The 19650-nt window shown below is 44.2% G+C and overlaps 1 protein-coding gene across 6 annotated transcripts in view; it reads right to left on the reverse strand.

The window, feature by feature from the left end:
• Positions 1-19650, reverse strand: part of MYRIP (myosin VIIA and Rab interacting protein) — a 717726-nt gene that overhangs the window by 99553 nt on the left and 598523 nt on the right. For all 6 annotated transcript variants that reach the window (XM_056520618.1, XM_056520619.1, XM_056520621.1 and 3 more), the window contains 3 exons: positions 11547-11724; positions 10017-10669; positions 3423-3659 (listed from right to left, as the gene is read on the reverse strand). In XM_056520618.1, the coding sequence (XP_056376593.1) occupies positions 3423-3659; positions 10017-10669; positions 11547-11724 (1068 nt within the window). The remainder of the gene's footprint in view (positions 1-3422; positions 3660-10016; positions 10670-11546; positions 11725-19650) is intronic.

Below are 19650 nucleotides of genomic sequence, written 5' to 3' on the forward strand. Positions count from 1 at the left end.
TTTTGTGTGTGTAAAAAGTAAAAAAATAAAAATAAATGTCTAGGTAAATGTCCTCGATCTAGTTTAATGTACTGGGAAATCATGTAATGTGTTTGTTGTGTGTCGGTCTGTTGCACACAGGCGATTTCTAATCAAGTATGTATAAATACCTGGATCTCCACATTGGCCCTGATTTACTAAGAGTGGAGTGTAGGTTTCTTTCTGGGTTTTAAATCCCTACAATTTTTTTTCCTCTATATTTACTAAGGTTTCCCTACATTTTCCACTTTCCCTACATTTTGCTTTTTGTACACATGCTCTGATCTGTCGGGTTTTCCTCAGCTGAAATCTATATGTTGGGTTTTTGTGAAAATGTTTGGAACACGCCCCTTTCCGGTGACCAGGCCCCCTTTTCCTGACAACCACACCCCTTTCTCAGTAAAATGGAGAGTTAGTCGGGTTTTTTTCAATTCTGGCGCAAATTCTGCCGCAGACAGAATTTCTGGCGAAATACGACAGAATCTGGTGCACAACCCAATAAAACCTGTCGGGTTTGCAATAGTAAATGAGGGCCATTATGTTATATCCATGGCTAAGAACATCTAATGATGTCAGAAATGTGTCAGGCTTAGCGGGTGCTGAATGTCTTGTGCTGTTTTTATTGAACACAAAGTAAAGCTACCTATACTTTGCACATCTAGCTGGACATTGGCCCTGATTTACTAAGAGTGAAGTGTAGTTTTCTTTGTGGGTCTTTGTTTCTGATAGGTATTTTTCCACAATATTTACTATTGTTTCTTGTATTTGGCGATTTTCCCTAGATTTAGCATTTTTTACACATGTTCTGTGTTGTCAGGTTTTCCAGAGCTCAAATTCACCACAGTTTATGTGGAAACTTTTTTAAATGTGTAGGTTTCTTTAGAAAATGTTTTTTTTTTTGAGAAACGCCTCTTTTTCCGTATGACCACTCCCCTTTGCAGGGTTTTCTGAGTAAAGTGGAGAGTTAGTAGGGTTTTTAGAAATTTTATGTCGGAAATTCTGGTGCACAACACATGCAACACAAAAAAAAACCCTACAAAACCTAGTCGGAAAAGCCTAACTAAATGAGGCCATTTGTTTCTATTCTACAATATGTTGCCTGAGGGCCTAGATCAAGCCCTGTCCGTGCTTTGTTGCTGATAGAAAGCTGTGGTGAACTGGTTGTTTGCTTGTACATATCTTATTGACTTTCTGGCATAAGTCTACACCTTCATTTTGCTGGCTTTTTGACAGAGTTATGTAAGGTGCGTGGATTTGTGCCTAACTTATCATATGGCGTGCACTTTTTTTTTTTTTTTTTATAAATTTGTCATATACCCAAAAAAGTACCCAAAAAAACAACTACTTTAAACCATGTAGAAAATCCCTTCATCCACATAAGCATTGTTAATTTTCCCCATAGTATGTATTACAAATCCTTAGGAAAGATGATACATACATTAGAAGGGTGCATTTGGTGGCATACACATGGCCTGTCCTAATGTATGGCAGATACAGAATAAATATTCGGACAATACCACACTGATCTAACATTTTTTTTTACCTATCTGGAACCTGGAAAACTTTTTCGCCAGCTTTTTTCCTACTTGAAAGAACCATTAATACATACTTTGGAAAAACTTTTGACATGTCACAGGGACATAGCAGAAAAATGAAGAACAATTCAGGATCTACTCAATGTTTGATTTAATGTATTCCAGCAGCAAATGCAGAAATAGTAACATGTTGACCTGTGAGACAAGTGTGGGTTTTTGTCATTTCTGTACATGCTGCTGGAGAACAATTCAAGTATCAGGGACCGACCAGGGGACAGGGAGAGTGAGACCTAAACCGACCCTAAAATCACTCTCCCTGCCTAGTTGCCCTTCCCCCCTAAACGGTGGATCGACAACTTGGTGAAAAAAAACATACTAATAAATAGTCGGTCACAATCCAGAAACATAACAGGAACATAGAACTCTATAAAAGATTACGTTCAGAGGACACCGATCAGTGATCAGCACAGGGGACACTATGGATCAGCGGTCATGAAAAGAGGTCACTATAGATCAGCGGACATGAACAGAGGACTCAGTGGTCATGAGCAGAGGACACTATAGACTGGTAGTCATGTACAGAACTCCAAAGATCTGAAATTAAGAACTAATAAACATATAGAGTAAAAAATACCAGACAGGAAAACAGATAAGTCTGAACAGATTTTAGGAACAGACAGGAATATAGCAAGGAATATAGTCCCTAAGAACCTCCTGTAGACACAAAGTCCCCATGGACCAGTAACCGGTATCTATAGCTAATCAGGAATAATCGCAATCCCTCCGAACACCTCCAATAGACACGGAGTCCCCATGGACAGGTAACAGGGATGCCAAGTTACAACTCCGAAAAACCGATACAACAGGATATAATTATAGAACACTGTTCACACTGAACACAAGACAGGATAAATTGCAATCCCTCAAAACACCTCGAGTAGACAATGATCCCCATGGAATGGTAACAGGGATGCAACATAGGACACTGTTCACACTGGACACACAAACTGGACACTCCACTAACGAAATAGCCATTATTAATAAATCTAAATAGACTACTGGCCAGTGGAACACTCCACAGTGTGGTCAGAAGTTGACCCAGCTTAAAATCTACTAAGAACATGCCAAATAACATTGGCTTAAACCAGAAAATACAAAGTGCATGCTAAAACAGAGATAGTAGATTAAAAGCTCAAACAAAGAGTGTTTCACCAAGAGCTCCATGCAGCATGTCCAGCATCTTAGCAAGTCAGGATATAATGAAGTATCACCAGCCCTGAGGCTGAGCTGATACTTATCTAGACACACCCTAGGAGCAATTGTATAGCAAGCCAGAGACATTAACTATCCCTGGCCAGGGAACATAAAACTGTTCACACACAAGCAATCCAATAGCTGTGTGTGAACACAGACCAAGACAGACATGACAACAAGAAACACTATGCTGAATAGTTCTTTATTATTTTGCTAAGGCTACTGAAATCAAGTCTGTATGGATTTTCCTGCTTATGGAGTCTATGCATTGTTGTCACAGAAACATGTCAAAATTGTTGATCGGTTAGGGTCGGGATGTCCAGGCTCCAAATGATTGCTAGGACGAGTGGGGAGAAGTGCTTAGCTAAGCGCTTCTTTCCTCATTTCTCTCCTCAATATTCAATACAAGTTGATGAGGCCCTTCTGCAGTGAGGAGAGAAGCACTTAGCTGACCACTTCTCCCCATCATTTTAGTGATCTAGTGATTTGGCTACAACTTACTATGCATTCATTTTTTACCTATAAAAACATGTAAGTCATGTTAGGCTTGTACTTGAAGAATGTCAGTGATATGGGATGGTTTTTGAGATATGGGCAGTTTTCTACAAATCTTACTTTTTTTAATTCTTCTTGTACACACGCAGCATTGTCTTCTGATGAAAGCATTTCATAGTTTCCAATGTCCAGCCTAGGCTCTGGCTCGTGCTCCTCTCCAGATGAAGTTTCTCTGTCGCTCATCTTTGCTGTTAATTCATTTAATCTTGTTTTTAGCTTTTGTTCAATGCTATCACTTTTTGTTCTATGTTGCTGATCTCCACTACTCATCCCAGTTTCTGATAAATCACTACAGCTCTGTAGACAAGAAAAAAAAATGACACCCCACTATTAACCAATGCATTACAAATAAAACCACAACAAAATCTGTATAGAATCCACAGCAGTGACTTAAAGCAGGACAAAAAAAAAATATATATATATATATATATATATATATATATATATATATAACACTGATCAAAATTAGAGGACACTTTCAGATACCTGCAAGTTATTAGTGGTAATCTGACAACTGGTGCTTATTTCCTTAATGATCTGACAAACCCTATTGAACTGGCAGCCTAACTTTTCAATTTTCACTGACTGCAAAATTGGTGTGCCGTTCCAAAGTGACTGAAACCCTCCGGCAGCAGGTTGTCCAGATGAAGGCCAAAAGGGTGACCCTATAAGCCATAGCAAGAAAAGCTGGTCATTCCAAGTCTGTGATTTCTAGAATATTGCATCTTTACAACATTACAAACTCATCTAAGTCCCCCAAGAAGGCTGGTCACCCTCGAAAGACAAATGCAAGAGAGGACAGGATAATGCAGAGAATCTCCATGGGTAATCGTTTCAACACTGCAGCTGGAATTGTTCGTCAGTTCAGCACTGAACAGGGTAAGTATCTGTCTCATCATACAGTGTCTCCCCGTTTAAGAGTATTTGAACTGAAAGCCCACTCTGCAGTGACCTCTCATTAGCAGAAAGAATCAAAAGGCTAGACTCACTTTTGCTGAGGAGCATGTTGTGTGGACAGAGGAGAAGTGGTCCAGAGTTTATTTTAGTGATGAAAGCAAGTTTAATTTATTTGGGTCTGATGGGAAACATTATGTTCGATGACAAACTGGGGAAAGACTGAACCCAAAGTGTGTAAAGAAGTCAGTGAAAGGTGGAGGGGGAAGTGTCATAGTTTGGGGAAGGTTTTCTGCAGCAGGAGTTGGATCTCTTATACAGCTACATGGTAGAGTGAATGCAAATGTGTATCAGAACCTTCTTCAACAACACATGGTTACTTCCTTGCATTCATCACTCACATCAGCCATTTTTTTCATGTAGGACAATGCCCCCTGTCACACAGCAAAACAGGTAAAGCAGTTCCTTGAAACTGAAAACATTGGAACAATGAAATGGTCGCCCAGGGTCTTGATCTAAACCTAAAAGAAAACCTCTGGAAAATCCTTGGTTACAAAGTTATGGCCAAGAAACCCACAAAAGTCACAGAACTGTGGAAGAGACAGGAAGAAGAGTGGACCAAAATCACACCAGAGCAGTGTGAGAGACTAATGATGTCCTGTGGAGGGCGCAGATGTGCGGAAGTCATTCAAAGCAAAGGCCTGTACACTTCTTACTGATTGGTGACAGTTGGAACCTTCAGAAAATGTACTTAAAATCTTTCTCTGTGCTACAGTCATTGCTGTTCTCTCATTACGATCATCAGGTTTTTTGAAAAATAAAGGTTTTATGTTGATATACTTTGGTTATTTTGTAAAACACTGTTCTAATGGCATGGTGTACCCCTTACAAAAAATCCTTCAAATGATGATCAATGTAGTTTACATTATTTCTGAAAAAAATCAAGTATAAAATATTCACATTATACATATAGCATAGTGCTTGCAGTGTGCTGCTGTCATTTTTGTGACTGATCACTAGTCACTGTATTCCCGCAGTGAGATGATGGATGGAGATGAGAAGAAGTCTTGTCTGTAAAACAACAACTCAGAGCATACCTCCACTATTGTTGTTATGCTGCGGGATGTAGTTTTACACACTGCAATTTTCTTGGCACTGGATTAACTTGGCTTTTCAATTGATGCAAATTTGCACTGAGTTTAGTTCTAGTGCCGTATGTATGCATTAAGGTTGATTCTGTTGCTGAATTTATTAACTAAGGTTAGTTCTGGTGCTGTGTTTGTTATAAGTTTGTGTTACGCCGAGCGCTCCGGGTCCCCGCTCCTCCCCGGAGCGCTCACGGCGTCTCTCTCCCTGCAGCGCCCCGGTCAGTCCCGCTGACCGGGAGCGCTGCACTGACATGGCCGTCGGGGATGCGATTCGCACAGCGGGACGCGCCCGCTCGCGAATCGCATCCCAAGTCACTTACCCGTCCCGGTCCCCTGCTGTCATGTGCTGGCGTGCGCGGCTCCGCTCTCTAGGGCGCGCGCGCGCCAGCTCTCTGAGACTTAAAGGGCCAGTGCACCAATGATTGGTGCCTGGCCCAATTAGCTTAATTAGCTTGCACCTGTGCACTCCCTACTTATACCTCACTTCCCCTGCACTCCCTCGCCGGATCTTGTTGCCCTTGTGCCAGAGAAAGCCTTTCCTTGAGTGTTCCTAGCCTGTGTTCCAGACCTCCTGCCGTTGCCCCTGACTACGATCCTTGCTGCCTGCCCTGACCTTCTGCTACGTCTTACCTTGCTCTTGCCTTATCCCTTGTACCATGCCTATCTCAGCAGTCAGAGAGGTTGAGCCGTTGCCGGTGGATACGACCTGGTTGCTACCGCCGCTGCAAGACCATCCCGCTTTGCGGCGGGCTCTGGTGAAAACCAGTAGCTACTTAGAACCGGTCCACCGACACGGTCCTCGCCAAACCCTCTCTGACACAGAGGATCCACCTCCAGCCTGCCGATCCGTGACAGTAGATCCGGCCATGGATTCCGCTGAGGTGCCGCTGTCAAGTCTTGCCGACATTTCCACGGTGATTGCCCAGCAATCCCTAATGATCACCCAACGAAATCACCAGCTGGCATACTTGACCACCGTGACACAGCAACTTCAGTCACAGATACAGCAGCTGCTGCCGCAGATACAGCAACTTCAGTCTCAGACACAGCAGCTGCAACAGCAACAACCATCTCCTCCGCCGGCTCCTGCAACTCCTCCGCAGCGACCGGCCGCTCCTAACCCCTGCTTGTCCCTGCCGGACAAATTTGATGGGGACTCTAGACTCTGCCGTGGTCTCCTGCCTGGCAAGGCCCTGCCATGTGCCACACCGCTCGGAGCACCTCTCTCACAGTATCCTTTGCAATCCACCCCTGTGCCTCCCGCCGAGGAGGCTATGCAAGTGGATCGGTCTCGCCTGACCCCTGAAGAGAGGACTCGCCGCAGAAAGAAAGAAGATTTACTTCTATACTGCACTGTGCGTTACCGCACAGAACCCCTGCTCTTGAGCATGGAACTTTTTGTTTTGCCCAAATGCTCCTCTGAAGTCCTCCTCGGTCTGCCATGGCTCCAACGCCACTCCTCTACCCTTGTCTGGACCACCGGGGAGATCATGAGCTGGGGTGCTTCTTGCCACAGAAAATGCCTCACGTCTGCTCCCAGTCCCGTCAGTCAAACCTCTGTGTCTCCCCCTTTACCTGGTCTCCCCAAGGCCTATCTGGACTATGCTGTGTCTCCTCCTCACAGCCCCCGTCCTGTTAACACTCTGCCCCGTGCCAAGCTTGACCCTCTTCCCTCCCTCCCCACCCCCACGCCTTCTTGTGTGCCCGCTGTTGATGTGGTTTCCCGGGGCTTCGCCACCATCTGGAAAAAGACTCTAAAATTCCTCATACTAGCCTCATCCCGGGTGAAGAAGCTTGCCGGAAAAAAGAGAAGAGCTCCTCCTGTTTTTGTGTGGCTCTCCGCCAAGTATATCCGCTTCCGTGTCCCCAGTTTTTATCTGGGACCACGTTACCTTGGACCCTTTGAAATTAAATGCCTAGAGGAAGCTACTCCGGTCTCCGGGTCCTCAGACGTCTTCCGGATTAAAGAATTTTCAGGTCCCAAAAAGAGGGGGAGACCCAAGGGGGGGGGGGGGGGTACTGTTACGCCGAGCGCTCCGGGTCCCCGCTCCTCCCCGGAGCGCTCACGGCGTCTCTCTCCCTGCAGCGCCCCGGTCAGTCCCGCTGACCGGGAGCGCAGCACTGACATGGCCGTCGGGGATGCGATTCGCACAGCGGGACGCGCCCGCTCGCGAATCGCATCCCAAGTCACTTACCCGTCCCGGTCCCCTGCTGTCATGTGCTGGCGCGCGCGGCTCCGCTCTCTAGGGCGCGCGCGCGCCAGCTCTCTGAGACTTAAAGGGCCAGTGCACCAATGATTGGTGCCTGGCCCAATTAGCTTAATTAGCTTGCACCTGTGCACTCCCTACTTATACCTCACTTCCCCTGCACTCCCTCGCCGGATCTTGTTGCCCTTGTGCCAGAGAAAGCCTTTCCTTGAGTGTTCCTAGCCTGTGTTCCAGACCTCCTGCCGTTGCCCCTGACTACGATCCTTGCTGCCTGCCCTGACCTTCTGCTACGTCTTACCTTGCTCTTGCCTTATCCCTTGTACCATGCCTATCTCAGCAGTCAGAGAGGTTGAGCCGTTGCCGGTGGATACGACCTGGTTGCTACCGCCGCTGCAAGACCATCCCGCTTTGCGGCGGGCTCTGGTGAAAACCAGTAGCTACTTAGAACCGGTCCACCGACACGGTCCTCGCCAAACCCTCTCTGACACAGAGGATCCACCTCCAGCCTGCCGATCCGTGACAGTTTGGTTCTGGTGCTATGTTTATGTATTGGTTCTTGCACTGTAATTAAATTATTATCTTATTTCTGATCCCTGCCAGCATGAAAGCGAAGTCCAATATTTTGGCACCTTTTTATGGGGAAGGAGGTTGACCAGACTGATTTAGAACATAATAACATTATTATTGTTCTAAACATCTGTTTATTCTGGGCTTAGGGCTCCAGTGGGTGGTGTCACTGCCCTATATGAACATGCCCACTGAGTAGGCCTGCCCACTGGATTCCTAAACCCAGAATAAGAAGAGGCTTAGATTAATAAATAACAAGTAATACTTAATTATGCTGCAACATTTTATATCAATATATAAAGCTACACCTGCTCTGTAATGTTATGCAAGCAAATTAGACAGCTTACATAGAATCATAGAATGTATTGGCACATACACAGAACCTGGAGGCTGATCATTGAGAGAGCAGAAAGTGGTAAGAGGATGTTAGTGTGGTGATACCTGTTGGCAACCCTGCAAAATAATAGCTAAAGGTTTTCTGACCCCCATCTACTGCCAATTTACCCACTTAAATAAAGCCTACATAAAGCCAATTTCACTTTAAGTTCCCAGTCTGTCCCTGGCCCTAGCCATTACCTTTCACAGAACTCCTCCAAGGTCAATGCCATAGAGTCCACACAGTGCCACCTGCTGAAAGCACTTACCACTCTACATTTCTTGTGCCCTTATACACTGATGTGGACCCCAACACAGTGGCAAAGCACAAAAATTCAAAAGACTGTCAGCTTCAGAACCCACACAGATCCAAAGCACCTAAAGTAACAGCCATAGAGCCGCAAACAATGAAAGTCAATTCCACTTCCATGACACTCTACCTGGAGGTAGATTCATAGGAGATACCCATGAATGTCCATTAGACTGTAGAACATGTTAAGTTTCTCTTCCAGAAATACTCAAAGGTACAGCAGAGAATCACTGCCTAACCAAAAGTCACATTGTAAATGTGTATGAAGTATAAACTGTATTTCCAGAAACAATAAATGATTGCCATCTGCTGGGGGATCAGGACAATACTTCTTGTACTTGGTATCAGGTAAACAATGTACTTTGGTTACTTTAAAGGGGTACTCCGGTGGAAAACTTTTTTTTTTTTTTACTGAACTGGTGCTAGAAAGTTAAACAGATTTGTAAATTACGTCTTTTAAAAAATTCTCTTCCAGTACTTATTAGCTGTTGAATACTACAGAGGAAATTATTTTCTTTTCGGAACACAGAGCTCTTTGCTGACATCATGACCACAGTGCTCTCTGTAGGAGAAAATCCCCATAGAAAACATATGCTGCTCTGGACAGTTCCTAAAATGGACAGAGATGTCAGCAGAGAGCACTGTGGTCATGATGTCAGCCGAGAGCTCTGTGTTCCAAGAAAATAATTTCCTCTGTAAAATTCAGCAGCTAATAAGTACTGGAAGGATTAAGATTTTTTTTAAATAGAAGTAATTTACAAATCTGTTTAACGTTCTGACACCAGATGATTGAAAATAAAAAAGTTTTCCACCGGAGTACCCCTTTAATACTAGTTTGATGCTGATATTTTAGCAATCAGTTTGCTATATGTTGTTCTTAATATCCTTAATCCTAACAGCGATAGTTATGTTTGAGCTATACAATTCATTGTTTGAGGATAGTCTTGTAAAGTTTTTGTAACTTTTACCACAGACATACAATATTTTTAGGTTAACTTAATGTTTCCAGTTATCAGTGTCTACAAACTCATATGTATTTTGTATGTGACAACATCTTAACCTAAACCCACCATATAAGTTTCTGATTAAACCCAATTCCATGAAGATGAATTGCAGATAATAAATGGTGATGTATGTGAGTTCCTATACAAACCTTATTAGTGTCCACTGTCCTTTTCTGCACTTTCATTACTGTATTGCTGCTCTCTCCCATCTCTTCCAGAGATACCTTGTTCTTCCTCCATCTTTTTGACCGCTTCTCGATGTCAGCATGGTTTTTTTCCGCCTCACTACTGTCTGAGTATTCCATACTAAAGGACTGTGGGTTGAAGTTGATATCCATCTTTCCATAAACATGTTCCTTATGCATCTGCTCAGATGCACCCTTTCTGTTTGGCCATAAAGATTTAGTAGACAACCTACTCTCTTTTAAGGAGTTAACAGAAGAGGTTTCGGAGTCAGAATATACAGTTTCAGTGTTTGTAAACAGTCCAGATGATGGGGATGTTACAGGTTGATAGTACTCATTGCCACATGCCCATTCTGTATTATACTGGGAGTCTGTATAGCAGGAATCATTTGACATCTGTCTAGCTCTTCGTCTATATACATTGAGCGCTAAGTTCCAGTCAACGTCTTCATCACTGTCAGAGCCCATCTCATCATATGCTGAGACCACAGTAGACTCGTTCTCTAAGGATTTAAACACTTGGCTCTTTGGTTGGGCAAGCATTCTTGGTGGAGGGAAGGTTATACTTTGTAATGCTACCCAGTTTCCATCAGAGCTCTGCAGTACAGGAGATGGACCTTGGTAGCAAAGCAAAAGAAAAAAGCAATGTTAGATCCGAATCACAAATGTTACATATAAGAATGTTTAACTATACCATTATGAACCTGTAACACTGTAGAACCGAAACTACAAAGTCTGTAAGTGAAAACTCTATATGAAGTCTGAACTAGTTGCTGTTAAAGTTAGATGGTAAGATATGGTATATAGGTTGAGTCATAAAAAGAAACTGTCAGCTTCTTCACCTGCACTAAACCCTATATATATACTGGGTTATAGTGCAGGTGAACAGCTTTAAATATGCCAATGCCTTCACTCTCACGTCACTAAGATGTGAGAGCCTGCCGGGGGCAGCAGGCAGAAGGCAACGGTGCCTGCCCTCTGCTCAGAGAGAGCACTCACCCCTAACAGGCTAGTAAAGATATTTGCATATTCATCAGATGGGCGGTCAGACAGTGAATATTAAGGAGGCAGTAAAGCGGGGCAAGCCGGCGGTTTATATAATAACAAGTTGTTAGTTTTACAGTGGAGCATAGATCCGGGCACCATCTTGGAAATTCTGTCCTGTTTAAAGGCACACAGTGGTCAACCCCTGAGATCAAAACAGGGAGGAGGATATGTGATAGGATCAGGAGTAAATTGGGGGAAGGAGTGTACATTCCACTTACACTTTCCTTACTACTCATAGTATCTAGGTGCTCTTTAGAATGTATATTTCCCTGCTTTAAAGTTTTGTTTATAACTGGATTAAAAGGGCCTGGATGCTTGAAATAGGGGAAGCTGTGGTTCCATACTCCACTTAGCCATGCCAAGTCACGCCCTTTCAGACTAACAAAACCCGATGTTTCACCCAAATAGAAATCTACTAAAATGCTCTAAGAGTACAGAAAAGCATACTTGAATCATAAAGACTGTCCACACTCTTCCAACTTGGCAATGTAGAAGGTCTTGCTTCTTTAAGTCTTCTCTTGTGGCTTCTCTGTGATGAGTAGCGGGGTTCTGGAGTACTAGATTTGACCTCTGCATGGTTACTCGTTGCATCTTCACTCATCAGAGAGAACGCAGAATGGGATCTCTGAAGAGAAAAAGAAAAAGATAATACTTAAATGGTTAAAACAACATACTGGCACTCTATTTGTATGTACATCCTTGGTTTACTATTTACTATCATTACTATCATTGAAACACCGCAAGGTGAGATCTTGCATGGAGTCCCAACCAAGGGAGATTGACTGTTGTAAACTCATCACCAAGCTGCTTGGCGATGATCTTGTAGCCCATTCCAGCCGTGTGTAGGTCTTCAATCTTGATATCCTTGGACAGCTCTTTGGTTTGGGAGAGCTCTGCCATGATGGAGAGTTTGGAATTTGTGGACAGTTGTCTTTTACTGTATACAGGTAACAAGCTGATATTTGGAGCACTCCCTTTAAGAGAGTGCTCCTAATCTCAACTTGTTACCTGTATAAAAGATACCTACGAGCCAGAAATCTTGCTAATATAGGATTTAATACAAATTACAAATTAATTTGTAATGTGTTTTTGAAATGTGTTTTTCTGGAAGTTTTTTGTTGTTATTCTGTCATTCACTGTTCAAATAAACCTACCATTAAAATTATAGACTGATCATTTCTTTATCAATGGGCAGACCTACAAAATCAGCAGGGGACCGTATGTTATTTAAGGTTAGCTCCACACAAAACATTTTTCCTGTGTAATATTTTGGTACAGATTTTTTTATTGAAAAATTGCCAGAATTTTGGCGCAATTTTTGCCACAGAAAATTAGCACACTTGCTTTACACATTTATCATGTGTTAAACATATTATTCTGCCATATCTGTCAAAGAGGCGTTGGGCTTTCATGAAGCAGGGCTAATCTGTGCCATTGTGCTCCAAAATTGCACCAGAATTTTGGAACATGATGCTGGCACAAATAAGGCACAGTGAAAACTAAAGTTTCAGTTTATGACTGTTTAACCCTTTTCCTCCTCACTTTAAAAAATAATAACTGTTTAAATTTTGAACCTAAAAATCCATATGATGGCTTATTGTTTGCGCCACCAATTCTACTTTGTAATGACGTCAGTCATTTTACCCAAAAATCTACAGCGAAACGGAAAAAAAATAATTGTGCGACAAAATTTAAGAAAAAACGCCATTTTGTAATTTTGGGGGCTTCCATTTCTACGTAGTACATTTTTCAGTAAAAATGTCACCTGATCTTTATTCTGTAGGTCCATACGATTAGAATGATACCCAACTTATATAGGTTTGATTTTGTCATACTTCTGGAAAAAATCATAACTACATGCATGAAAATGTATACGTTTAAAATTGTCATTTTCTGACCCCTATAACTTTTTTATTTTTCTGCGTATGGGGCGGTATGAGGGCTCATTTTTTGCGCCGTGAGCTGAAGTTTTTAGGGGTATAATTTTTGTATTGATCAGACTTTTTGATCGGAAAAAAAAAAAAACTCCCAGTGGATCATACCAGCAACTGATAAATACTGGAAGGATTAAGATATTTTAATAGACGTAATTTACAAATGTGTTTAACTTTCTGGCACCAGTTGATTTAATTATACTTTTTTTTTTTACAGTGGAGTACCCCTTTAACCCCTTAACGACCACGTACGTAAATGAACTTCCTGGTGTGGCGGTACTTCGCGCACCAGGACGTACGTTTACGTCCTGTGTATGACCGCGAGCATCGGAGCGGTGCTCGTGTCATACATGGCACATTCCGGCTGCTAGCAGTAGGGACCCGTTGGTAATGGCCGACATCCGCAATCGCATTAACCCCTCAGATGCCGTGATCAGTACAGATTGTTGCATCTGCAACAATGCGCATGTTAAAATAGATGATTGGATCGCCTACAGCGCTGCCGCAGGGATCCGATCATCTGTAATGGCGGCCAGAGGTCCCCTCACCTGCCTCCCTCCGTCTCCCGGCGTCTTCGGCTCTGGTCTGAGATCGAGCAGACCAGAGCAGAAGATCCCCAATAATACTGATCAGTGCTATGCTCTATGCATAGCACTGAACAGTATTAGCAATAAGATGATTGCTTTAGATAGTCCCCATGGGGACATAAAAAGTGTAAAAAAAAAGTAGAAAAATTTAAAAATAAAAAGTAAAAAAAAAATTGAAAAATCCCCTCCCCCAATAAAAATGAAAATTGTCTGTTTTTCCCCTTTTACCCCCAAAAAGAGTAAATGTTTTAAATAAACATATTGGGTATCGCCATGTGCATAAATATCCGAACTATCAAAATATAATGTTATTGATCCCGTACGGTGAACGGCGTAAACGTAAAAAATAAAAAAAAGTCCAAAATGATGCTTTTTTGTCACATTTTATTCCCCATCAATAAAAAGTACAGAAACAAAACAAAAAATGAGCCCTCATACCGCCCTATATATGGAAAAATGAAAAAGTTATAAGTGGTCAAAATAGGGCAATTTTAGATTACTGATTTTATACAAAAAGTTTTAGATTTTTTTAAGCGGTACAAAAATATAAAAGTATCTAGACATGGGTATCATTTTAATTGTATTGACCCGCAGAATAAAGAACACGTAATTTTTAGCGTAAATTGTACAGTGTGAAAACGAAACCCTCCAAAATGTGAAAAATTGTGGTTTTCATTAAAATTTTCTCCCTAAAAAAATATTTTTTGGGCTCGCCGTACATATATGGTAAAATGAGAGGTTTCATTACAAAGTACAATTGGTCACGCAAAAAACAATAAAGCCCTTATATGGGTCTGTAGATGGAAATATAAAGGAGTTATGGATTTTAGAAGGCGAGGAGGAAAAAACAAAAATGCAAAAATAAAATTGGCTGTGTCCTTAAGGTTAAAATGGGCTTGGTCCTTAAGGGGTTAAGAATTAGACAGTTTAATAAATCAACTCCTCCTTTTTGACAATTTTCCAAAACACTCTTGGATAGATTTACAAATATCTGTAGGTACTGTCATTCCAGCACTGTGCATATGTATAGTTGGTAAATACACTACAGCAGTGTTTTCCAAACAGTTGCAAAACTACAACTCCCAGCATGCCCACAAAATATTTGGTGCATGAAGATGCAAGACGTCTCCCCCTCCCTTGTCGAGCATGACACAAAAATGTCTAAAACAATAAATGTGGTGAAAATCATTTAAGCAGTTTTCTGGCACATGCGCAATAGTAAATCTAACCATATGTGTTTCAAATGCAAGTTCTCTGAATGCTATCAGTGAGTTAGAGGCTTCTTAGGACTGGATGACCCATTATTGAGCTTGTTACAATTTTATCCAATCTGGGAAATCTTCTGTAAACTAAACAGTCTGGACTCCATATTGTTACAGTGATGTACTGCAGCAAACTATCAGGCTTGCACAGTAAAATGTACTGCCTAGACTTAATAAAATCTATCATATCATAGCATTTGTGGTGGTTTTTACATCTTACTGTATACTACCTAAAATCCACTAGGTGGTGCTACAGGATAGCTTAAAACAGAAATGAGACCTGTAAGTGAAGAGACCTAAGTCCTAGAGCTATGTAAAAACGTATGACATTTCATATAGTTCATTATTAATGTCATACACTCTGTACCAGGTCTACTCTATTGCACATGCATCATTATGCCTGTAGATTTTAAAAATAAAGGGAACAAGCAACAATCATACCTTCATAATGCTCCAATTAAAAGATAATAGGGGGAGATTGATCCGACCTTGTGCAAAGCAACAGGAGTAATTGCCCATATCAACCAATCAACCAATAAGATTTTTTTTATTTTTTAGAAAGGCTTCAGAAAAATAAAAGCTAGAATCTGATTCGTCCACTGTTCCTCTGCACAAGGTTTAAGAAATCTCCCCCAATATATTTATTATCAAAACTTTCTATTGTCTCAATTATTTGATAAATATGATACAAGTTACTTGAATGTAACCTCTTGTCCTCAGACTCTTAAAGGATCAATGGATAGATTTTATGGGTTCTGTACACGTGAATAGTAAAAAAAATTACTAAACTGTAACAGAAATGGTTCTATTCACTGTTTTTGTTTTTTAGCAACATGTCAAAAATAGAAATCATAAATATTTTCTTATTTACGGTGTCCATTTTAGGACATCGTCAGTCGTCAGCCGTCACTCCGTCCTCCGTCAGGTGAAACGGCATCCCGCCTCCTCCCTCGGACCAATCGCCGTCAGTCGTCAGCCGCAACTCCGTCCTCCATCAGGTGAAACGGCGTCCTGCCTTCTCCCTCAGACCAATCGCCGTCAGTCGTCAGCCGCAACTCCGTCCCCCCTCATCCGAAACTCCCTCATCCAAAACGCCATCATGCCTCAGACGATTCTCCCTCAGACGCAACTTCCTGCCACATAGCAGAGCCGACACTGCACAGCATGTATAGCAGAGTCGAAACTGTGAAACTTGCACGTGCATACTACAGACACTACATGTGCTACAGAGTCTGAATAGCAGAGCCGACATTGAATAGCATGTACAGCAGAACCTGTATAGCAGAGAGACGACGCTGACTCAGCTCTGCTAAATGGCAGGAAAGTTTTTCGTCTGAGGGATGACGACGTTTCGGATGAGAGCCTTAGGATGACAAAGGAGGGAGTTGCAGCTGACACCTGGAGGAGATTTGGAGATTAGCCTGAGGGAGGAGGCGGGACGCCGTTTCACCTGACGGAGGAAGGAGTTACGGCTGATGACTGACGATGTCCAAAATTGGACACCGTACTCATTACAGCTATTATGTATGTGCCACATCAGGTGTGCAGCCCGTGGGAAAGCACAGGGTGCCTCACTCCCCTGTGATAGAGGGGGTGCTGTGTTATCACAGAGCTAGCTGCAGGGAGCAGACTGTCAGAGATGAGCAGATCCTAGATTCACTGTCTGACAGCCTGCTCCTGCTCAGCTTGTCCATGCAATATCACGGTCACATGATCAAGATTCGGCACCCAAGTAGAGGAGGAAAATTAAATAGTTAAGATTGTGTGTACAGTGTATGTGTAGTCTGTGTTTATAGTGTATGTATTGTATTCTGTGATGTGCATATAGTGTATATGAACCGTTTTCCACTCCTTCTAGGAAGCCCTCTTTGTCAGGGTCTGTTGGAAGCCCTGGAACATGAACTCTGTATTTTACAGATGTTTTCCTGGGATTCATACTTCGTGGTCAATGCTGGCGTCTTATGAACTGTTTAAAGTGTACCTGCCGTTAACAAAAACTTCATGAGGAGACCAAATACAGGAAGTGAGGGCAAGACAAGCAGGGCTCTGTGCAGGCTCCTTGCTTGTCAATCATCCTGATGTGTGAGCTGGAACGGTGTCACACTGCACAGAGCCCTTCTTGTCCTCAGTGTACAGAGCCCTGCTTGTTCTCAGTGTACAGAACCCTGTTTGTCCTCAGTGTATAGAGCCCTGCTTGTCCTCAGTGTAAAGAGTTCTGCTTGTCCTCAGTGTACAGAGCCCTGCTTGTCCTCAGTTTACAGAGCCCTGCTTGTCCTCAGAGTACAGAGCCCTGCTTGCCCTCACTGCACAGAGCCCTGCTTGTCCTCAGTGTATAGAGCCCTGCTTGTCCTCAGTGTAAAGAGTTCTGCTTGTCCTCAGTGTACAGAGCCCTGCTTGTCCTCAGTGTACAGAGCCCTGCTTGTCCTCAGTGTAAAGAGTTCTGCTTGTCCTCAGTGTACAGAGCCCTGCTTGTTCTCAGTGTACAGAGCCCTGCTTGTCCTCAGTGTACAGAGCCCTGCTTGTCCTCACTGCACAGAGCCCTGCTTGTCCTCACTGCACAGAGCCCTGCTTGTCCTCAGTGTACAAAGCCTTGCTTGTCCTCAATGCACAGAGCCCTGCTTGTCCTCAGTGTTCTGAGCCCTGTTTGTCCTCAGTGTACTGAGCCCTGCTTGTCCTCACTGCACAGAGCCCTGCTTGTCCTCACTGCACAGAGCCCTGCTTGTCCTCAGTGTACAGAGCCCTGCTTGTCCTCACTGCACAGGGCCCTGCTTGTCCTCAGTGTACAGAGCCCTGCTTGTCCTCAGTGTACAGAGCCCTGCCTGTCCTCAGTGTATAGAGCCCTGCTTGTCCTCAGTGTACAGAGCCCTGCTTGTCCTCAGTGTACAGAGCCCTGCTTGTCCTCAGTGCACAGAGCCCTGCTTGTCCTCAGTGTACAGAGCCCTGCTTGTCCTCAGTGCACAGAGCCCTGCTTGTCCTCAATGTACAGAGCCCTGCCTGTCCTCACTGCACAGAGCCCTGCTTGTCCTCAGTGTACAGAGCCCTGCCTGTCCTCAGTGTATAGAGCCCTGCTTGTCCTCAGTGTACAGAGCCCTGCTAGTCCTCAGTGTACAGAGCCCTGCTTGTCCTCAGTGCACAGAGCCCTGCTTGTCCTCAGTGTACAGAGCTCTGCTTGTCCTCAGTGTACAGAGCCCTTCTGGTCCTCACTATACAGAGCCCTGCCTGTCCTCACTGCACAGAGCCCTGCTTGTCCTCAGTGTACAGAGCCCTGCTTGTTCTCACTGCACAGAGCCCTGCTTGTCCTCAATGTACAGAGCCTGCTTGTCCTCACTGCACAGAGCCCTGCTTGTCCTCAATGTACAGAGCCTGCTTGTCCTCACTGCACAGAGCCCTGCTTGTCCTCACTGCACAGAGCCCTGCTTGTCCTCAGTGTACAGAGCCCTGCTTGTCCTCAGTGTACATAGCCCTGCTTGTCCTCAGTGTACAGAGCCCTGCTTGGCCTCACTGCATATAGCCCTGCTTTTCCTCAGTGTACAGAACCCTGCTTGGCCTCAGTGTACAGAGCCCTGCCTGTCCTCAGTGTATAGAGCCCTGCTTGTCCTCAGTGTACAGAGCTCTGCTTGTCCTCAAGGTACAGAGCCCTGCTTGTCCTCAGTGCACAGAACCCTGCTTGTCCTCAGTGTACAGAGCCCTGCTTGTCCTCACTGCACAGAGCCCTGCTTGTCCTCAGTTTACAGAGCCCAGCTTGTCCTCACTGAACAGGGCCCTGCTTGTCCTCAGTGTACAGAGCCCTGTTTGTCCTCAGTGTATAGAGCCCTGCTTGTCCTCAGTGTAAAGAGTTCTGCTTGTCCTCAGTGTACAGAGCCCTGCTTGTCCTCAGATTACAGAGCCCTGCTTGTCCTCAGAGTACAGAGCCCTGCTTGCCCTCACTGCACAGAGCCCTGCTTGTCCTCAGTGTATAGAGCCCTGCTTGTCCTCAGTGTAAAGAGTTCTGCTTGTCCTCAGTGTACAGAGCCCTGCTTGTCCTCAGTGTACAGAGCCCTGCTTGTCCTCAGTGTAAAGAGTTCTGCTTGTCCTCAGTGTACAGAGCCCTGCTTGTTCTCAGTGTACAGAGCCCTGCTTGTCCTCAGTGTACAGAGCCCTGCTTGTCCTCACTGCACAGAGCCCTGCTTGTCCTCACTGCACAGAGCCCTGCTTGTCCTCAGTGTACAAAGCCTTGCTTGTCCTCAATGCACAGAGCCCTGCTTGTCCTCAGTGTTCTGAGCCCTGTTTGTCCTCAGTGTACTGAGCCCTGCTTGTCCTCACTGCACAGAGCCCTGCTTGTCCTCACTGCACAGAGCCCTGCTTGTCCTCAGTGTACAGAGCCCTGCTTGTCCTCACTGCACAGGGCCCTGCTTGTCCTCAGTGTACAGAGCCCTGCTTGTCCTCAGTGTACAGAGCCCTGCCTGTCCTCAGTGTATAGAGCCCTGCTTGTCCTCAGTGTACAGAGCCCTGCTTGTCCTCAGTGTACAGAGCCCTGCTTGTCCTCAGTGCACAGAGCCCTGCTTGTCCTCAGTGTACAGAGCCCTGCTTGTCCTCAGTGCACAGAGCCCTGCTTGTCCTCAATGTACAGAGCCCTGCCTGTCCTCACTGCACAGAGCCCTGCTTGTCCTCAGTGTACAGAGCCCTGCCTGTCCTCAGTGTATAGAGCCCTGCTTGTCCTCAGTGTACAGAGCCCTGCTAGTCCTCAGTGTACAGAGCCCTGCTTGTCCTCAGTGCACAGAGCCCTGCT

This window comes from Hyla sarda, chromosome 5, assembly GCF_029499605.1.
Source record: "Hyla sarda isolate aHylSar1 chromosome 5, aHylSar1.hap1, whole genome shotgun sequence".
Lineage (NCBI taxonomy): Eukaryota > Metazoa > Chordata > Amphibia > Anura > Hylidae > Hyla > Hyla sarda.